At 42.5% G+C, this 21,983-nt stretch overlaps 1 protein-coding gene across 2 annotated transcripts in view; it reads right to left on the bottom strand.

Annotated features, from left to right (window-relative positions):
* Positions 1 to 21,983, bottom strand: part of LOC135263638 (glutamate receptor 1-like) — an 82,239-nt gene that overhangs the window by 23,171 nt on the left and 37,085 nt on the right. For both annotated transcript variants that reach the window (XM_064351912.1, XM_064351911.1), the window contains exons 10-11: positions 20,600 to 20,806; positions 17,406 to 17,923 (exon numbers count right to left, since the gene is read on the bottom strand). In XM_064351912.1, the coding sequence (XP_064207982.1) occupies positions 17,406 to 17,923; positions 20,600 to 20,806 (725 nt within the window). The remainder of the gene's footprint in view (positions 1 to 17,405; positions 17,924 to 20,599; positions 20,807 to 21,983) is intronic.

The raw sequence follows: 21,983 nt of genomic DNA, 5'->3' as shown, positions 1-21,983 counted from the left end.
GGTTTTATTTCACAGTCTGATTCAGAGAAACTAGTACATGCTTTTATTAATAGCAGGCTTGATTATAGTAATGCTCTCTTTTCTGGTCTCCCCAAAAACACTATTTGTCGATTACAACTCATAAAAAATGCAGCAGCACGAGTTCTGACCAGGAAGAGAGCACATATTACACCTTACACAATGTAAATCTTTACATTGGCTTCCTGTCAGTTTTAGAATTGATTTTAAAATTATTTTGTTAGTTTACAAATCCCTAAATGGTTCAGCACCTGAGTACATGTCTGACATGCTTCAGAGGTATGAACACACCAGGTCCCTTAGATCCTCTGGTACCAGCCTTCTGATTGTTCCAAGTGGGACTAAAGGCTGGAGCGCTTACTTCATGCCCAGCATTGGCTCAGGATTGAGGAACACAGAAACAGTAGATGGTTTTAAGAGGAAATGAAAAACATACTTCTTTAGGATTGCTTTTACATAGAATGCTCTAATATGCTCCTGATTTTTAACATTTTAAATTTTGAATTTAAAATTTTTAAATTTCATTTTATTTTGTTTTATTTAGCTCTCTCAGTATAATGTTTTTGGTATCTCTATTTGTACTGTTTTCTATTTTCTCCACTGTAACACTTTTTAATGACTTCTTTCTTATTTTTATGTACAGCACATTGAGCTGCATCACTTGTATGAAATGTGCTATATAAATAAAATTTGATTGATTTGATTGATTGATGTGCTCCTCTATACATTATTTATTAATTAATCTTTATTTATACTGGGTAGGTTGACTGAGCAGGCACTGAGCACTGTGGTCATGACCTAACGTCCTCCTCCGAGCTTCCTTAGAACATTCTTACAACCTTTGTAAAGTTCTATATATGTCAATGTTTGGTTAAGGGGACATATAATCAGAACTTTTAGGGCACATTTGTGGGACGTTCCAGTGATGCCCGTGTTCAGTAATGATACAACATTATGGGTGGCAGAGTAGCATAATGGTTAGGGAACTGGGCATAGGTTGCAGGTTCAATTCCCCGGTGCTTTTGAGCAAGGTACTAAACCAGCATTGCTTCAGTATACAGTATATCCAGCTGTGTAAATGGATGCTACTGTATGTAACAAAAAAAAACAAAAAAAGATATAAAGTTATACAGCTATAATGTCATGTCTGCTAAATGCCTGTAATATAATGTATATTATGGTCATGGACGTTCATATGACATTCATGGATGTTCCAGCAAGGTCACTGTTTGGTTATGATATAACATTATGTTCATAAATTTCAGGGAATGTGTGGCTATGATATCAACCTGTCAGGGAGACATCACTGAGGGTAAATTTAAAGGTGAACACCAGTCTGCAGATAATAAAGGTGGCTTCTGACAATCCAGCTCAAATGATCCTGCTTCTAGAAGTGTTAAATGGACAGATCAAACTGGAAATACATGCTTGCTCTTTATCTTAGTGTTGGATCCATCTACAATCAGCTAGTTCCAAATGCGTAGCATGGTGAAAAGAAAATACTGATAATTGTTGTACAGCTTAACCCCTTCGCGCATGCCCACTAGTGGTCGGCACACCGGCGTGGCCAGATTATTAAACTCAGACATTCAGTGCTACTGCAACCAAAATACGAGTTAAAAAAAGTAACGTGTTGTGTTAGTTTCATAAGTAGACGATACCCGACAACTATGCCGAATATGGAGTTTCGCAGCACCATCATTGTCGTTCTGTCGCTCTGGTCGTTCATTTAACACGCCCCCCTCCCTGCAGTCTCATCTACAACTACACCCCTCACCCATGACATAATGGACAATATTGTCTATCTTGGCATTCATAAAAATATTCTTTCACCACTAAAAAATCGTATTCCGTCATAGCAACAAGATAAACCCGACAATAGCCCTAAAATATGCCAATACAGCAGTGAAAACGCTGCTCACTGAATAACGAACTAAGCGAGAAAAAGTTTTCAAAAATGATACCATGTCATTCTACAGTCAATATCTGGGACTAAATATTGAATAAATATACAACCTTACTGTTGGTTTTACGTGTAGAGATGTCCCTTTTGAGACTGAGTGGTCATACATTGTCTTGGACAATCTGTTTGTGAAAAATACGTGCATTTGTGATGCCTGGGTATCTTCCAAAATAGCTGTGAGTAATACCACACGTTGTTTACAGCGTTGCCTCCGTTTTTTAGTACAGTCTGGCTTTATTAACAATTAATTTGTTCAGTAGGTGAGAGTATAAGCTTTTGGAATAGCGTTTTTTAGGTCAGCGTAACCGAAAAGTTTCTTATCATCGCATTCACTTACGCATTCACTCTCTGGTAGCAGTAAAAGATGTTGCTCCTAACGAAACTTGGTGAACGATTTTTCGTAATTTCTCGGAAAATACTATTATTATTGAGGACTTCTGGGCAATAGCTAAGCCATATGTTTGCTGATAGACCTAGCTGACATCGTTTTCTGGAGCAAAACAGAAGCGAACAGAGCAGGATCATTTATTTACTGGCTCTGTGTCCATATACTGAACATAGATAAGATTTCATCATTGCTATGTAAGTATTACTGCTCAAAATACTTTGGTTATATACATTATTTTTTAAATTGAGTGTCTTTAAATAGGTTAGTGGTATTATATAATGTAGATATTTCACACTGTAATGTAAGCATTAGTTAGGAGTGTAATCGTTTTTGTGAAGCATGCAACAGTGATGACGTGAGAGTTGGAACATTGCCAAAACGTGGTGGATGGTTGAAAATTGATTTCATGTTGTCCCATCCCCATACAAGAAAACATATGAGAGTACAGAGTATAGAAATACATACAAGAGTTAATTATTACACATTTAGGCACCACATTGTGTGACAATATTTTTGCATTATTTTTTAATCCGATAGCAACGTTCCATCTTAAACCTTTACAAGGGGCTCATTCATATGCTTTATAATGGACAAAAAGCATTTTATTCATTTTTGGAGAGATTTTGGATATGTTTCTGGAGCCCTAAATATTTTAGACCACTGTACTAATGGAAAGCTTGTAATTCCCACTTGAAAATGATGCAACAGTGAGTTTCTTGAGATAAAACAGTTGATTTGCAGTGAAATACGTGAATATGTTGTGATTTACAGAAATGCATAATTTAGACATTTTGGATAGATTTGGAGATGCTGGGTACACTGTTTAGTTTTTGCTTCATAAATCTATAGTAGTTCTACATATCCACCCTTAGATTTTATGAACTTGTGGTCAAGACGTTTTTGATCTAGCACATGTATAGTTTAACCTGCTGTATATATGCAATCTCTCAGTATTTCACTGCAAACTTAAAAAGTTCAAATACATTTTTGATTTTTTGTCAAAACAATTGCATCTGTGGCACTTTATTTCTTCCAAAATTATGAATATAAACAAATCTGCCTTAGTATTGTAAATTGTACAAATATCCTGCTTCATTTAAGTCATTTTTCAAGTCTCTGTGGTGTTCACATCTGGATTTATAAGGCTTTAAATAGGGTACCCCCTAAATGGGCAAGATTTGGCATGTGCCCTAAGGGGTTAAAATGTGTTGAAATGCATTTGTTGGGGAATTGAAACGTGCATTTATTAATGCTCACTATTTTATGTTAAATACAAAATAGTGAAACATTCTTGAGATTTCTGTTACTTATTGACAAATGGAAAATAGCAAAAATCTTCCGAAAACCTTTTCTTATCTTTGTGAAGAAAAAAAAAACCTGTTCATGAATACCCGAATATGTTACTCAGGTTCATTGTTAATGCTTAACATCACAATCATCTTTTTAAAGTAGTATTTACAGATTAATTTGTTACATATTATACTCATAGGTACCTATATTGCCCATAGGTATGAGTGTGTGAGTGAATGGTGAGCGAATGTGTGTATGCCCTGTGATAGATTGGCGGCATGTCCAGGGTGTATTCCTGCCTCTCTCACCCAATGCACGCTGTGATACGCTCCAGCACCCCCCATGACCCAGGATAAGCAGGTATAGTTAATGGATAATCACATATTAATCTGAGGTTCTGTTAATACCAAACATTTAAACATTTGAATCATTTCCCCATCACTGTCTACACTTTATCCCTAGTTCCATTCGCATACACACAAAAACACACACACACGCGCACACACACACACATCACATACATGTTGTCCCCAGTTCCACCCACTCAGAGCAAATCACTTTGAATTATCCTGCTTGCTTCTGGGTTTCTATGACAATATTCTTTTCCCTTTCTTTTATTTTCTAAACAAGGACACTGTGACTATAAGTCATGGCCAGCTTACATTCCATATCAGCTTCAGATCGGTTGCAGATTGCATTTGTAATGGGTATAGTCTTATTTAACTGTAAATGAAAAACATTTTCAGATTTAACACACACGTACGTATCAAGCACCTACAGCCATTTTTGAGCATTAAAAGCATCTACTCATCTTGCATGGATTTCACTTTGGACAAGATGTGAGATGTGATGTGTCTCAGAGAGACCAAATATCTTGGTTACCATGGGAAACATCCATGCCCGTATGCCATAAAAACAAAGAAACCCAAGGCATTAAAACAAGATCGCTAACTCGATGATTGCCGCAAAGAGAGCAAGAATAAGGGACTGAAACAGAGTTAGATAACTTCTTCAGTGTTTTAAACTTATGATGGCTCCAGTTTGTTGGTTTATGTGCTTTGCACATTGGACTAGAGGCGATAGAGGGAATAAAATGAGCTTACAGTGAGTTAATCACTTCCCAGAAGTCCACAGTGGTGGAGTGTTCACGAGAGGAAAATAAACAAATCTGATTACTCTTTAAGTTAACATTACTGCAAAGAGGAGGGCTGCTATCCGTAACTCAATCTATGTTTATATTGATGAATACAATGATGATGATGATGATGATGATGGTAAATGTATTTTATTGTTTGTGTCTTTGGGTATATCTTAGTTATTCAGGGTGCATGGATTGTTGTATTTACAATAGAACTCAACATACAAACACTCTAGGAATGGGGATCCTTCTGAACCATGAAATAAAATACACCAATTTTAATTTAAATCTTTATTGAAATGGCTACTTACACTACCCAAGCCATAAATAAATTAAAAAATGAATGAATAAATATAGCCCAAATCTCCTTTTCAGTAAGACACTGTCTGTCTTCTTTTGCCAACAGTTTGAGTTTGTTATTACTCTTCTTTATGTCGAACCCTGTTGACACATTGTAATCTTTAGTAACAGTGCTAAGATATGCCACTAATTTAGGTAATGCACCACCGACCTGATCACTCGTGGATTCTGACAATTCACGCTTGTGGAGTTGTAGAGTCCTAATTTACTGTGTGATGCTCTAAAATGTAAGTGTGGGTGTGATGTAATTAATTTGGTCACACAGTCACACGTACTGTAGATTAAAACTATTAGCAAAAAATAGACTACTATCTACCTTGCACTCTCGAAGACAAAAATACTAGCCTTCAAACTGTATGTTGACATGCCATAACAAATCCTTTGAGCATGCGCCAATTACAGATAAACTTAAATCTACAAACAAATAAAACCGCAAGGTAGGATTTCCCTATATGAAAAGCTTTACTGTGGTCTGATCTACAGTATGAGTGAACTATTGTTTGTATATACAGCCAATTAGCTCATTTAGCCAGGGTGATTGGTGGAAACAAGAAGCGGCATACGCACCGGCCCCACAGGACCGGGATTGCTAACCCCTGGTCCAAACCCTCTTCAGTTTTCTGGTCAGTTAATAATTCTTTTGTAGGTTTATACCTCCAATGTTCTACTGTATTTCTTTTAGAAATTAATTGGACAAAATAATAAAAGGGTGGGGGCTGGGGGGTATGTGAAAAAAAAGATGGGGCCTTCAAGCAAAGTACTTACTGCAAATAACAGACAGTCAACAGGAAGGTGCAGTAGACTAGGACCCAGAGGACACAAAACTTATCCTTTCAACCTCACTGTCTGTTTCTCCAACACCAAAATATCAAGGTAGCACCAAAGTGATTTCAATGTCAGGTTCCACCCATCTCCAGGATCTGACAACCGAAGATATCTGTCTTATGTACACTCGGATTTGTGTGCCATCCCCAACAGTCCATGGTACAAAAATGCACATAATGTATGATGAATCAAACAACAAACATACACACAGATAGATCATTCCTTAAATGTGTGTAAAAAGGCAGGTGCCCACTCTAACAATCCTGCAACACGCCCTAACGGCAAAATCTGTAAAGCAATGACAAAAATCAATGCATCTGGGATGATAGAACTACATTCTACAGGCGCACACAAATTCATCCCAAAATCCGAAACGATGGCAATACCACGTGACCCATAGGCAGGGACTATCATTCCTGACCAGAGGGTGTGTGACCTGTTTGACCTCAGAGACAGAAGAAATAAACAATTGAAAATGGAAAAAATAATGTGTCTTTTCAGACCTGGAGAAAAACCATCAGGTTGAGGAAATAACATGAGGGGACGTCTGAAAATATATCTCCCAAATCTTTATTGCCTTGGCACCTACTATAATAATAATAATAATAATTGCAGTTTTGGTTTTATGTGTAGAATGGCCTTTCAGAATATTTTTAAATGGAAGGGTTTGGGATGTTAGAGTAATATCTGATCTTTCTTTGATGCAACAAATTATAGAGGTCCCCCAGAGGGAGTCATGTGGTGCGTGGAAAGGTCCTGCACACCTCTTTTATCAAATACAGATTAGGACTGTGTGCCTCATAGCACAGTGTAGAATGATTTCCTCAGCCACAGACACACACACACGCAGACACAGACACAGACACACACATGCAAACACACACACGCAAACACACACACGCAAACACGCACACGCACACACACACACACACACACACACATTAGTTCACTCCAGTCACTACGGCACTCCTTATTGACTGTCTGAAGAATGTATGACTCACAAATGAGCCAGACTAATTACATCTATTTATAATGTACCTTCAGAGAGATGTGGCAAAATATATTTTTGAAAGGCCATTCTACACATAAAACTAAATTATTATTATGATTATTATTATGATTATTATTGTTATTATTATTATTATTATTATTATTCTTATATTTTTTATTCTTATTATTGCCATTAGTTTATGCCACATGTTGTGGTCTCTTATGATTGTGTTCAGGCTTGAAAACCAAAGAACTGTCTACCATTCACACAAAGGTCAGTATTTGCATTCCGTTCACGAAGAGGAAAGTCGTTATGCTAATTATGTCAGCAACAAATGACACCCTAAGCAAAGCTCGGTAATTGCTTGCATTAAATTAAGAAATATTTCCCTTTCTTTTATTTGTTTTGCATTTCTGGTCGCCCTAGCAGCGCTTGGATCGGCGAGAGCGATGGTGCAAAAACAACCACGCGCGGTATTTCGCGAAAACCCCCACGCCGCCCACGCCGAAGAATGATGATGCGAGCCGAGCGTCCTGGCATAGGGTCCTCTTAATCGCCACCAGGCCGCGTCCCGGATCAAGTCAGGACACGCGAAGGCGCGCCACAGTCGCTAGCGCTAAGCTTCCCCCGGCCAAACGGAGGGAGCTGTGCTCGGGTGCACCTTCAGCAGGCTTAGCTCCAAAGCCGTGAGAAAATGGAATTTGCAAACGCAGGTCCCACTGCACTGATACCTGCTTATCCGCAGCATCAACCTGAACTATAGCTCGCTGCGCAGCGACCGCTGCGAGCTCTCGCATGGCGGGAAAACAGCGGCGTTTGAAGCATTCCACGTTTCTGAGAAAGCGAGCGTCGTAAACAAATTAGATGCTCTGTCTTTTCTCACTGGTTAGCACTTGATCATTGCAGTTGATTTCACGAGTCACGTCTGTGCTGTGAGAAGTAGGTTTTTGGATTTTCTTTTTTTTTTTTTCAAAATTCTAAGACAGTGCTCTAGATCTGCACTGCTTTCAGTTACCAGCAGTGATTGTTACTTCAGCATTGGAATGTTCAGTTAAGAACATTCTACTCACATATGTGGGATTTTACACCTTAAAAGGTTAACTGACCACCACCCCCTGTCACTGAGACAGGTTGTAAAAAGAGATTTTTACAGATTTCCTGAGACATGACTGCAGACAGAATTACATAATTTACATTGACTTTTCTCTAACAACAAGGAATGCCTGAATGTGCTCCCTTGCTGCGACATCCTGGTGCGTGAACATGCTTGTCACCTGAAACACATGCGACCATCACCCATGGTTACTCTGCACAGAGGACTGCACAGCTGTCAGGCAGGCAGGCGCCATACCCCTGATCGACCAGAGGAGTCGCCACTGAGCTACGGGGAGAACTGGCACCCCACTTACTGCAAGCCTCCCTTCTCTCACTGTGGCCTGTTATTCACCACCCACTGCTCTTTCTCTCAGACCGTGACCTATGAGCTTTGTCTCCTCCCCACAAAGACACAAAGACACGGCCTTCCTACCAACGTTTGAGTCCAGCCATATTGTGTGTGTGCACAGGGAGGTTGAGCAGACTCACAGGGTGTATGTGTGCCGTGGCAGTCCTGCATTGAGGACACAGCCTTTAGACTGAAGTGAGATGCAGCAGAGCAAATAAATAAATAAAGCTGTGAATTCATAAGCAGAATGTTCTCTAGCGTGAGTGTTTATGATTGTATTTATGATAATGCTGCTGCATTTAAAGTGAGGTTATTGAGGTTTTTTTTTCTACTACTACTATATTTTTTTCTTTGCAAAGGAACACAGCAAATTTTACAGATGGTCTCTGTAGACCATCAAACCTTTTTCTTATATAAAGACTACGGTATGTGTGATTAAGACAGCGATATTTCTTGGTAGATGTGCACTCCTCCAATGTGATTTCTAAATGTGCTTTCTTCCAACTCCATGGGAAAGGCTGATGAATGCAGTACTTCTTCCTCAGACAGCACAGATGGTGTGCTCTCACTATACACGACCTAAAGGCAGAAGCCTCCATCAGCTGAGTCAGATCTTTTGTGCGCCAATCATCTCTGCTCAAGTGCCGTGTGGAGCTGTGTGCCCTAATTTACTGAACTCACAGGCTGGGCTCCTCTGCCCAATAAAGGGACCTTCCTAGAGGCTTCTGTCTCCTGTCTGGCTCTTACTCCACTGTAACTCAAAGCACACAGACATGCACACACATACACACACACACACACACATATATGCACACACACTCGCATACACGCACACACACACTCACACGCACACACACACTCACACGCACACATGCACAAATACACACACACACACACATGCACACACATACACAAACACATACATGCACAAATACACACACACACGCACACACAGATATCATGGAGGTCCTAGATTTCATATCTACTCAATGTCAATGTCAGTACACATCCATAAAATCTCATTTTAAAGCAACAAATAAGCACATTTCAAAAGAAAACACACATCCAGGACATCCTTGAACACTGGATACATTTGTATTTATGACAAATTATGCAGGTTATGACTCACAGTTTAACATGTCCTCATTTGCACCTAATGCCCGCAGACCTGCACGTTCCTACATCACTGTAATGCAGGGTACTCCCCCCATTTTGCCATGGTGGCACGCTGTCAGCATCCTGAAGATCAGCAGATTCTGTGTCTGAGGTCCAGATTTCCCCGGACTGTCCCCCCCGCCTTCGGATCATACATCATGACCCTTTTGTTACCACCATTAACCCACAGAAAGTGGCTTTGCGGTCACAGCCCATTCTCCGACTCGCCCCATTAAGTGTCCAGTGCGCCGGCCATGCGTGGCGGGCGGCAGGGTCACCCCTGTCCTTGTGGGTCAGGACGCCACCCTGGGGGGGGATGAGGGTGGGATGGGGGGCGCGGACATCAGTGGCAGAGTGTTAGCAAGTAGAGGAAGTGACAAGCGAGGCCTAAGGGAGAGGCAGAGTGTACGGCCAAAGCTGCCATCTTTGCCTCCGGCTGCACTCCCCTACCCACAATCCACCTCTCCACTCTGCCTCGTCTCACTCCAGACAAACACAATGGAGACATTCCCTAGGCCTTGCTCTCGGTTATCCTGTAATTTCCCTCCCCCCGCTCTCTCTCTCTCTCTATCTCTCTCTCTCCATCACGCTCTTTCTTTTCATTTGGGACTGTATCAAATGCATTGTGAATTAATTTAGATAAAGTTTTGTATTTTTTGTGCAAAGTTCTGGAGTTTTATCTTTTTTACTGTACCAATGTTATTTTGCAGCCACTGTCACTTTTTTCTTCTTCTTTTTTATTATACTATCCAGGTGATACATGGTTTCTTTCAGACGTGCCAGTTCAACCTTGCTGGCATTATACAGGTAGCACCTCTTATTGAGTAATGCCAGAATAAAAGTCCAGAATAATAATGTCGCCTGTTTGGCTCACAAAGCTATGAAATGCTGGAAAGAAAAGGGGATCTGTCCTGATCATAAGCATTTTCTCATGAACAATATCATAGGCATATATCATCTGCACATACATACAGTAATTGCTCGTAAATACTGTACTTTCTCAAAGCATGCATCATGCATGCACTCGTAAACCCATCTTGTGAGTTCTCCCTTGCGGAGGGGATGGCACAGCTGAGACATTTGACAGTAATTGCTGCAGACGTGCAGCTGAGTGGCCGCCGCTAATGCGATAAAACAGCCGAGCATTAGCGCATAAACAGGCCCCCGATCGATACAAACGACAGCGAGGGCAGCCAGGCGCAGGTGGGCTAATGTACAGGCATTCATAAAAAAAAGAGACCATTTCCACACTCAGGAATTTGTCACGACTGATCAAGCCCTCAAGCACGGCTGCAGAGTCACAGACTGAGAGCTCACGGCAACTTGAGCATCCTCTCCAAGCACTGCAGAGAGACTTTTTTATGAATACATTATTTATATTTGCATATTTCATAAATAACCAATTTCAGTCATATTTTTCACTCGGCTGGACAAAGGCCCTCAGTCATAAGAGCACTGTAATTTATTTCATGCTTTATTATCCCAAATACAAGCCTGATAACAGATCTACAGCATGTGAATTAAAATGAAGCTTAACTAAAAAGAATTAAAATGCTGAACTGCAATGGTCACAGCAGACAAACCCCATCGCTAGGACATGGCTAACTGCCAACAGGTCTATCCAAAACCCACTGCATTCGTTCATGCACAGTACTAGTCCTAAACAGTTCTGTTTGACTTGCAGTCAGTGCAGTAGGAACCCTGCCATTACATAACATTACAGGCATTTAGCAGATGCTCTTATCCAGAGCGACTTACACAACTTTAGCGATCTGCCCATCTCCCGATGCAGACTGAGATTCACCTCTTCAGACCGCATCCTGGCTCCCTTAACCCACTTTAGATGCCCGTTCTTTTTCTCTGTCTTTCTCCGTATTTTTTGCTTTTGGATAATTTTACAGGCATAGCGTGTAAGGACATGTTGTGCCAAGTTGTACCTTCTTTTGCAACACAAAGTACACTGTTGTCGCTTAGGTTTGTATTACACTTAGTGATTATAAATGGGCCTCTGTGCCTTCATGATGATACCAATTTTTTTGCGTTCCTTTGAGGAACACTGGTGTTCTCCACTACTGTACGACACTCCGGATAAGATCATCCGCTAACCGATTGTAATGTAACTGTTGTGCAAATAGCCACTGCTTTGTAGCCTGTGGTGGGTGTTTAGATAAACTTGCAGTCGCACATCCACAAATCCGGGGGTGGCGGGGGGAGGGCTTAAATGGAAGGGGCAGCACAAAAAGTGAGAATCAGCCTATATCCCCGAGTTTCTTTGAGAGCAGCAGCCAGACGCAGCGCTGGAATAATCTGCTGCTCTTATCAATAGTGTAACCGAAGACAGGAATCTGAGTGTGTAATACATAGCTGCTAAGTTGATTGCCTTAACGAGCTGCAGCGTTAGGGATTGTGTTTGGCAGCATGCAATCCTCCATCACTCTGAATTCCCATCTCATTCCATGGGGGTTGGCACGTGTGTCGTCACGGACACGGTCACGGACACAGAACACTGACTGAAACCCCCCCCGCATCCGGGGGAAATTCAGGGCATTTTCGGCTGTGATTTCATTTTGACCTTTCTCCAGGGCCTGGCGCCGAGCCAGGTGACCGAGGTTAAGTGTAAAGTGTAAAATGTGCGGTGTTTGCGAGGGGGGAGTGTAAATGTTTGGAGATGGGCAGCGCTGGGGCTAAGTGTGGGGCCCGTGTGGGCTGGTTTAACAAGCGCAGTAATCACCACTCTCTGCCTCAGCAGCTGGCTCATTACACTGCCTGTCGCTCAGAATACACCCACTCAGACACGCGTTAGCCCTCTCTCCCTCTCCCATTCTCCCTCTTTCTCTCTCACTCTGTCCATCTCTCTCCCTTTCTCCCTCTTCCCCCCTCTCCCATTCTCCCTCTTTCCTTCTCTCTCTGTCCCTCTCTTTCTCCCTCCCTCTCCCCCCTCTCTTCTTCTGTCCCTCTCTCTCCCTCTCCCCCCTCTCTTTCTCTCTGTCCCTTTCCGTCTCTCTCTCTGTCTTTCTCACACACACATTATCTTTCTCCCTCTTTCTCTATCACACACAATATCTGTCTCCTTCTTTCCCTCTTTCTGTCTTTCTCACTCACATGATCTTTCTCTCTCTGTCCCTCTTTCCATCCCTGCCTCTCTCTCACACGATATAAAATTCAAATTCAAATAAGTGTTATTGACATGACGTATATATACACATATAGATATCTCTGTCTCCCTCTATCTCTTACGCATGATCTATCTCTCTCATATACACACAGAGACTCAGAGAGGCACTGATACCAAATAACAGTTCAAAAAAAACAAACACATACACACGTGTGCACGCATGCACACGCACACGCACATATACGCACACGAACACGTATGCGCACAACTGCACACACACACACACGTGCACACAAGGATTGCATAGGATTTTCCTCAGCCTTTGATGTATGCATATTTTATACCATCTAATCTTTAAGTCATGGTGCATCGTTTGATTTGCATGTGACGCAGTTCTTCATAAATCACTTTTCTTTCCCTTTTCCTTGTAGTACAGTGTCTGGCAGCGACCATGTAACCACAAAACAGTTTTCTGGCGGAAATACTGAGCCTTTTCAGCTTAAGCAGCGCTGAGTGGAAATTTGCTTGGATTCATACCCATCATTACTAATCGGATAATATATTCACAGCTAAACTCACATTTTTCCCCACAGCAAGCTACATTACTCGTACCTGGCCACTTACTATCCTCCTAATTAATTACCAGCTGATATTTCTACAGCTAGAGAAACAAAATTCAAAAGACAGGAATGAAGAAAAGATTGGGAGCAAGACAGAAAAGGGCCAAGAAAGAGAGACGGGAGGAGACGTGGGGAGAGGAGAAGAAAAGAGAAGAAAGGAGCTTTAGAGAGAGAGAAAGGAGGGGGAATTGGACAGTAGAGGAGAGGAGAGGGAGGCGGCGAGGGCTCAGACTGGGGCGATGTGGGCGCGCTGAAACAGCGTCCCGCCTGTCTTTGGAGATAAACCTGAGCGCGCGCGCCGCTGCCGGGAGCCGCGGAGCGACAAACAGAACCCCGGGCGGCGGCGCTGGCATTTGGACAGACCCCGCCGCCGCCGCCGCGCGGAGGAATTTAGAGTCGGTAAATAGCGCCGGAGAGGCGTGTCTGGAATGACTCGCATTTGATTTTCCGCTCCTGATTGATCTCTTTCACTCCCGGGGATTTTTTGGGGGGGGGGCTCGTATGCAGGCGGGCATTACTACACCTTTCCCTCGGCTTACCTTTCGTCTTTCATACGAGGAGGTAATGGAATGGAAATTTATGACGAGCCCAAAATGCATCTTATTAACTGATAATTGAAATTGCAGCCAATTAATCAGGGCATGGGGTTTGCTCATGCCACCTTTTTTATTTACGATTAAGAAACAAGCCAAAAAAGAAAAAATAACAAACCAGCTTTTTATGCATTACAATTGTCCTTTTCAGGCAAAATACAGTGTCCCCAAGAGGTAGTTCAGAAGACATCCTGAAAGTCCCTGATCGATATTGAAACTTGATGTTAAATTAACACATCAAGTTAAAGCTTCTTTTTTTAAGTGAGGGCCTCATTTTGATGGAACAAAGAGCCAGAACAAGCACAAAGCTATTTTTTAGCAGTGCCGATCAATGCAAGTCAAAGTCAATAACAGGGCGTTTGTGCCAAGGTTATATTTTTAGTGTTTTTAGCACTAGGAGGTAGGAATGAGGGCTAGACTCTTAATTTGAGGGTCTGAATTGGTGCAAATTCACGTCTCAGTTGAATTTTAACAGCTTTAAGCAGTCTGAACAATTTACCTACCAGGTGAAACAAAATGGCTGAACAAACAAAGGGAAGAGAAAAAAAGGACACACGCTGCACCTGTTCATTGGACGGAAGCATCCGGGCCAGACACACCTTTACACACAGAAATGCCGCCAGCCTGCGTTACGCCCCCTGTGTGTGTGTGGGTGTAATTAAAAGAGCTACCCTGATTTGGACACGCCCTGTCTTTGATCCGTCATGGCCGACCGCGGCAGGGCCCCGCTGGAAATCGCTGGGGTTCATGCATATTCGACCTTCACTTTCGGTAACCCCCCCAGAAGCTAACGATGGGGCAAAAAAACGCTGATGTGTGTCAACGCGCCGGAGAAGAGATGGAGAGGAGGATGAGATTGGTCCCAGAGAGGCTTGTTTGACTCTGAAACCGGGATGAGTCTGGGCACAGTGGGGGATTCCCCGAGTCTCTGTAGACACAAGAACAGAGCAGCCTGTGCAGACTGTGATTTCAGATCAAAGATTTCTAACATGGGACTCCCATCCCCCTGGTACATGCATATGCATATGCAAGTGCACACAGACACACACGCGCGCGCATGCACACAAGAACGCACACACACATACACCCACCCACACATACACATGCATGCACACATACAAACACACACACACACACACACAGATATGGGCTCACACACAAAACACACACACACACACACAGATACAATGTTCTCACACACGTGCCCACACACACAAACACACGCGAGTCTGGAGTTACTGGAGGTACTGCCAATGAACTGAAAGAGGTACATAAAAAAGATTAATCTTGAGCTCCTCAAACATGATGAAGCTGGAACCAAGGCAGCTGCAAGCTGTTGGTTTCAGTCAGTGACAGGTTCTCACATAATGGAGCACACTGCATTTTACAGAATGTTCCGGAGCCCCTCTATCAAATCCGCCACACCACCACCCCCCCCCCCCCTCCATCGCCCCCCCCCGCCCACTGCCGCCAGCAAAAGCAAAGGAAATTACATCGAAATTCAGCTAAATCACTGACACCCACTAAGCAAGGCCACTGAAACACAGCGTTTCAAATGGACACGTCTATTATCCATTCACATGAAAATTAGTGCAATTAGTTTAAATTGGAGACTGTGACACTGACCCCCCTCCTCACAGGGGTCTCATCTCATCTCCTCTCATGTTAAAATCTAACGAATCCGGGTTCAATCCCTGGCAACGGTACTTCCGGCTTGGTCAGACGTTCCTACAAACACAATTGGCTGTGTTCGCGGCTGGGAAGCCGGTGAGGGTATGAGTCCTGATCGTTGCATTAGCGACTCCTACTGGTTGGCGGGGCGCCTGATCAGCACGGAGAGGATCTGGGGGAGATAGCGTGAACCTCCACACGCGTTATGCTCTCCCAGTGAAACTCGCTGTCAGGTGAAAAGAAGTGGCTGGCGACTCCACATGTATCGGAGGAGGCATGTGGTAGTCTACACCCTCCCCAGACCAACAGAGGATAGTGCATCGACCAGGACCGTGATTCACATGGGGAATTGTTATAACGACTAAATTGGGGAGAAAATTGGAGAAAAATGGCACAAAAAAAAAAAAAATCTAACAAATCAACAAACAGAGAAATGTGCCAAAGGCCAAAGGAGAAGGAGGTTTATATATATATATGTATTTTTTCTTTATTCACATGAAAGCAGAGAGTGACCATGTCACCACGTGCCTGACCTGCTTGCATGCGCATAGAGGAAGACCGAAGAAGACAAGTGTCAATTCAGCCCCAGGGCAGAGCTGGGTTTTCACCAGACCAGCGGGTCATTGTAAAGGTCAGACAAAGTGTGAGTGGCTCCAGCCTCCAGCTTGCTTTGCGGCAGAAGGAAACTGTGCATTATCTCTGATGAAAGCATGAAAGATTCTTTTGTGACAGAGAAGAGCTGCACTTCCTGTTCTCCCTCAGGGTGAGTTAAAAAGGGTTAATACTGTCTGTGGTGTTTCCACTTACTTGAGGTAATCCAGAATTAAGCATCTCTATTTCTCGATTTTGGTGCATCACTTCTGGTTTGGCTTGACCCTACCTTAATAACTCAACTATCTTAATAATACTGACCTAAATACCCTCTGAGTAACACACAAACAAACTCAACCTGTTCTAACAAGTATATCCTCTCTCTCTCTCTCCCTCTCTCTCTCTCTTTCTTTCTCTATCTGTCTGTCTCTCTCAATCTCTTTCTATATCTCTCTCTCTGTCTTTCTGTCTCTCTCTATCTCTCTCTCTCTCTCTCTCTGGAGAGTTGTCCTGAAGCAAAGAGGAAAACCATGTCTAACAGAAGGTCACTTCATTAAAGGAGACAGTGGTAAAAAGTTGACGTTTGTAACTCATACAGAGGTACTTCAGGCCAAAGCACTGCCATGAAGAAACGGCCGAGGTTTCCAAGTAACGTTGTGATACACAGTAACATAAGCACTGGACCCCTGTTAACTTAGAGTTATCACTGAATATTTTACCCCTGCGTTATAATGACCCACCAAGCCCCAGGAATATATAATATAGCATGATAATGATCACAAAAAAACCATTTCCTAATCTCAGAGCGCAGAATGTGCCAATGACCCACCGAGCCCCTGGAATGCATAATATTGCTGATAATGATCACAAAGAAACCATTTCCTAATCTCACAGTACAGAATGTGCCTCAAACAGAACGATAAGAGTAAAAGGTAAGTTTGCTCTTGCAAGTAGTTTTAAAGAGTACTTGTGTTGCTTACTAGGAAGTAGCCGTGTGTGTAAGCACACACTTCCTGTGCTCAGTACATAAAAATACCAACAAGTTGAAGAAAACAAGCCATAAAAAATGTTGGACACGTATTGGACTGTAATAAACTGGGTGAAAAGGCAGAGCAGACTGCAGATAATAATGATAGAGGTGCTAATACAGATAGCACTGATGATGATGATGATGATGGTGATGACGATGATGATGGTGATGATGATGGTCCTGCTGTGAATCGAGGGCGTCTGGATTTCCTACCTTGGCGAAATGTCGCACCCTTGCTGCATGAAGGCTCCAAGCGAGAACCAGAGGCTGTTAAAAATCCCAAACTCGTTGGTGTGCTCCGGGGCCTGCGGCTGCTGCTGGTTCTGGTTCTGGCCCGAGTTCTGCTGCTGGTCCTGTTGGGTCGGGGACTGAGGCTGGCCCTGCTGGCTGGAGGACTGCTGGTTCTGGCCCTGCTGGCCCTGCGACTGGCCCTGGTTCTGGCTCTGGTTCTGGTTCTGGTCGGGGCCGTCCTCTGGGTCCTCCCCCTGCCACTCGTAGGGGCTGAAGCGGCTGACCAGGAAGAGCACCACGCTCACGCCGATGTAGGCGAACACAATGCACATCCAGATCTCGTAGGCCAGCGGGTCCAGGAAGGAGAACACGCCCGGCTTGGACTTCTGGGGCTTCTTGATCATGATGGAGATGCCCAGGCTCATGAAGGGCTTGGAGAAGTCGATCACCTCCTCCCTCACCAGGGTAATGGTCAGGGGTGCCACGGCAACGTCTGCCTTCTACAAAAGAAGGGGGGGGAGGGTGGGGAGTGGAGAAAACATGGTCATATGTCACAAATGATCACAACAGAGACACATGACTCCACTGACTAATTAGATGGTAAACTCCGTTCTCTTAACTTTGAAAGTTATGTTTGTCACAGGTCACTAAAGATTATCTAGGCTAACCAGATGGTCAGCTCCAGACTCTTAAATAGAAAGTTCTAAAAGGGAAAGCACAAAGTTGGTTGTCACAATACCGGTGGATGGTCTATGCTTCAGCATGCTACATCATTAATAGTCATAAACAAATAAGAAAACATAACAAAAGTAAAATAGCCCCAGAGACATGTGTTATTCATCAGAAGAGCCTCTATTAATTTAAGAAACTGAAGTGCAAAAGGGAAAAACAAGAATTGACCATCTGGTTACTGTAGGGAATCGGTAGTATTTCTGAGAGACAACAGACGCAGGACCAAAACATCTTTTATTCTCCACCATTAATTCAGTTCAATGTTGCTGTCATATTTTTGTCATATTTGTCCAGCAGTAAAAAAAAAATTCTACATTTGATGAATAGAACTAATATAAAAGGACCGAGCAAGAATTAATATATTTCTCACAAAATGAATGCTGTTAGCCACAATGGAGAGCAGTAATCACAAATCACATTACATTATATGAAATACATGGAAACCATCATAAAATACATCCTCAGTCCTTCAACAGCTTATTTGTTTAACACAACTAAAGTGTTCTTTCCCCCGTGACAAATAACTCTCCATCCAGAGATGTACGTTTTTACTACCCAGAGAAGTGCAGTGAAGTGGGAACATTCCTTTCTATTATCAAAGAATGGTTTTTCAGAAAGAAAGATTGAGGGTAATAGATTTGTGCCTCTTCAAAATGCCCGTCAAGCTTTAAATGGCTAGCATTGCTAAGCAAGGCTCAACAGATCAGTCATGAGCTTTGAACTCATTTTTAGTTTCACTTTGAATTTTATTTTCCAAAATATGGAGGTTCAAAATGTAGTATGATGATAATGATGATTCTTCTTCTCATAATTATTATTATATTAACAACACATTATTATTATTATTATCATTATTAGTTGTCAAAAATGTATGAACTAATAAATCCTAATAATCCAGAGCTCATTGAAAATAAGCTTCACCAGAAAACATAAATAGATTCTATAAAAATGAACAGTGTATATTTTGCAATGAATTCAGCCTGTTCCCTTATAACGTGCGGGTAGTTCATAAGGCATACCATATTGCATAAATCAAAAAATATATATTTCACACTGAGCAGTAATACAATTCTTTCCAGTAATGTTAGAATACCCACCAACCGCCAAAGTGTTTTATGTAGTATTAAATTCATGTATTTATTTATTTTCAATGAATTCATCTGAACTTCGTGTGGGTCAAAAGGAGCACTGGGAAATAAAAGGAAATGATAGAAACAGAAAGAAAGCAATATCGAGACAGGCTTTCCAGAAACAGCGAGCGAAAACACAGCGCGGCTTTCACGCGGCTCATATTAGCTCAGTTTCAGCCCCTCAGTAGACCGTGCCCTGACACGCTCCGCTGCTGATGGCTGCTGCGCTGCAAACGCAGGAGCCGTAATGGAGGGCGCGGATGTGCCGCTCGACAAACGGTGGTGGAAAAACGACGGAAAAGCCAACGCGACGTGTCAACCCGAGGAGCGCGGCCCTTCGCGGCACTAACGACTTTATGGGACGGTCACGTCCCCCCGTTTCCCGTACAGCGCCAGGGGTCGTGACCCACCGCGCCAAAGCGCTGTTATTCTTTTCAGAAACGATTTTTGTCAAAGGGGGCAGAAAATTGTCAGGACATATTTCCCTGTAGTAAATATACACACAGCGAGAGAAAGAGCAAGTGGTGTGTCTGCATGCATCACGACAGCTGAAAGCTTTTCAAACTATTTGGATTTAAGAAGATTACTGTGATTAAAAAAGAAAATAGACATGGATTGAAATGGATGAAATATTTCAGCCATTTTGTGACATGGAAAATAAAATAAAAACAGCGCTCCGAATGTAGACATGGGTGATGTGGTATCACGTAGGAACAGACAACGCAATTTTTTGTTCATAATTACTATCGTGAAAATTGAATGTGCTGAACATGATTATTATGCATGTTCCCAATAATGACATCAAGAGCGTTCCTTTCAGATGCTGAGCAGCTCATTCACTGCGGTGCATGGATGAGCCTCATGGCCTCTGATCAAATCCGGACTGTGCCAGTGCCGACTGCAGCCGGCAGCCCCACAGGGCTTTGCACAGTCTGTGCACAGGGTAGGGGACGGTTCAGTCGTTTAGGGGTCAGGGTTTAAGGGTCCCTACCAACTCCCGCTGGTCAATCGGGCACCTGCGGACTGCGATGTGAAAGAAAGCAGACTGGTGACATCACGTGTTTCGGAGGAGGACTACAGAGGTCTGAAGTCACGGAATCGAGCACGAACGCAGCTGCGTTTGCAAACAGCTAATTAGTTGTTCCAAATTTGGGTGGGAATTGGACATGGTCAGCCCCACGTTAGGTTGCTCCTTTCAACCCATAAAAATCATTCTGGCATCCCTTCTCTTTTGGCAGCAGGGTTTATAACAGCAGCGCTAACAAGGAGGTGTTAATAACACGTGTATGAATCCTTTATTACTACTGTACTTACACCATAGACCAGCTCCCCCACCATGCCGTTCCACATCTTAGACTCGGTGTCCCGGGATCCGTACTTCCCGTCGGACACAATCTCCAGCGTGTAGTTGTACCCCACGTGTTTGGCGATCTCCGCAGCCAGCTCCACACAGTAGCCCTCATACTTGTCGTTTCCAGTCAGTTGATCGTGATTTTTCTTCAGCATCACGTATGGAGATTCCTGACCAAAGCAATGAGGAATTAAAAGCAACCTGATGTTTTCTGTCATAAAACAATTATCACACAAGCCTTATTTTCCATTGTTATTCACGTAATAATTCTTATATTAAATGTTTGTTCGACTATACACCAAGCTGAGCCACCACTAGTTTGAACTATCTTTAACAAATCAGATGAAGCAATGATTTTATATTGTCCCCTCAAAAGAATACTTTTATAAAATGCAAAACAGTCATAAAATAGCCATTTTCACATTGGTATACTTCTTATGATATACGAGTTATGGAGGGAAACAATCCGGTATTCCTCAATATTGTGTGGGACATGTCCCCTGCCAAATTTGCTCCGTTGATGAAAAGGTTGATGGGAATACTACTACAATGACAAATAAAACAACTGTAAAATCACACAATTTGAAGCTAACAAAAAAAAGATATGTGTGGCATATAGTACTACCACAGTAAACATAAGTAAAATTATATTCATTTAACAAAATGGGGTGAATGTCTCCTTTCAGTGTAAATACTTACAACAAGGGATTGAACCAAATATTCTTCAATAATAATTCTTAAGTATTCTTTAAAACTACGGAGTAATTCCCATCAGATAGCCCTGAATTTACAGAAAGACAATTTTGAAATCTGTTATGAGAAAAACTAAACATAATAAGATTCTTCCCTTTATGCAAATAACTGTTGACTGGGTACTTTAAGATAGTACTTCTGAGCTAGAACTGTAGACAAGGCTGCTCATTGTAAGCACTGTTTAAGAATTATTTAAAAAGAAAGCTATCTCATAATTCTCTGCTAGTCGAGGGAACGATCGTAAGAAGAGCGTTTTAACAGGATACAGAATAAACCCACAAGGTAGCAATGTGCGGAAGTAATTATAGGCTACAGGAACCTTGCATAGCGTATGATTGAAGTGTGACAAATATGAGTGCATTCAAAAGAAAGTTTAGCTCTCATGCAGAGTATCATGAGATACTTGTGTGCAGGGACACATCCGCTCTTTGGCTTTTTACACTGAGCATATTGTGGCCCTGCACACAGCTGGCCTCACAAATACGCAACGGCCACTTTAAGGCTGAGCTGCCAGGCCCCTTTCTGGAACCTTCTGATCTGTTCAGACACTGATCTCAGAAGACCATCCATGTATTCAGCGTTCTCACGCCAAAT

This window comes from Anguilla rostrata, chromosome 9, assembly GCF_018555375.3.
Source record: "Anguilla rostrata isolate EN2019 chromosome 9, ASM1855537v3, whole genome shotgun sequence".
Lineage (NCBI taxonomy): Eukaryota > Metazoa > Chordata > Actinopteri > Anguilliformes > Anguillidae > Anguilla > Anguilla rostrata.
Note: the sequence above shows the minus strand (reverse complement) of the source record. Positions and strands in the feature narration are given on the sequence as shown.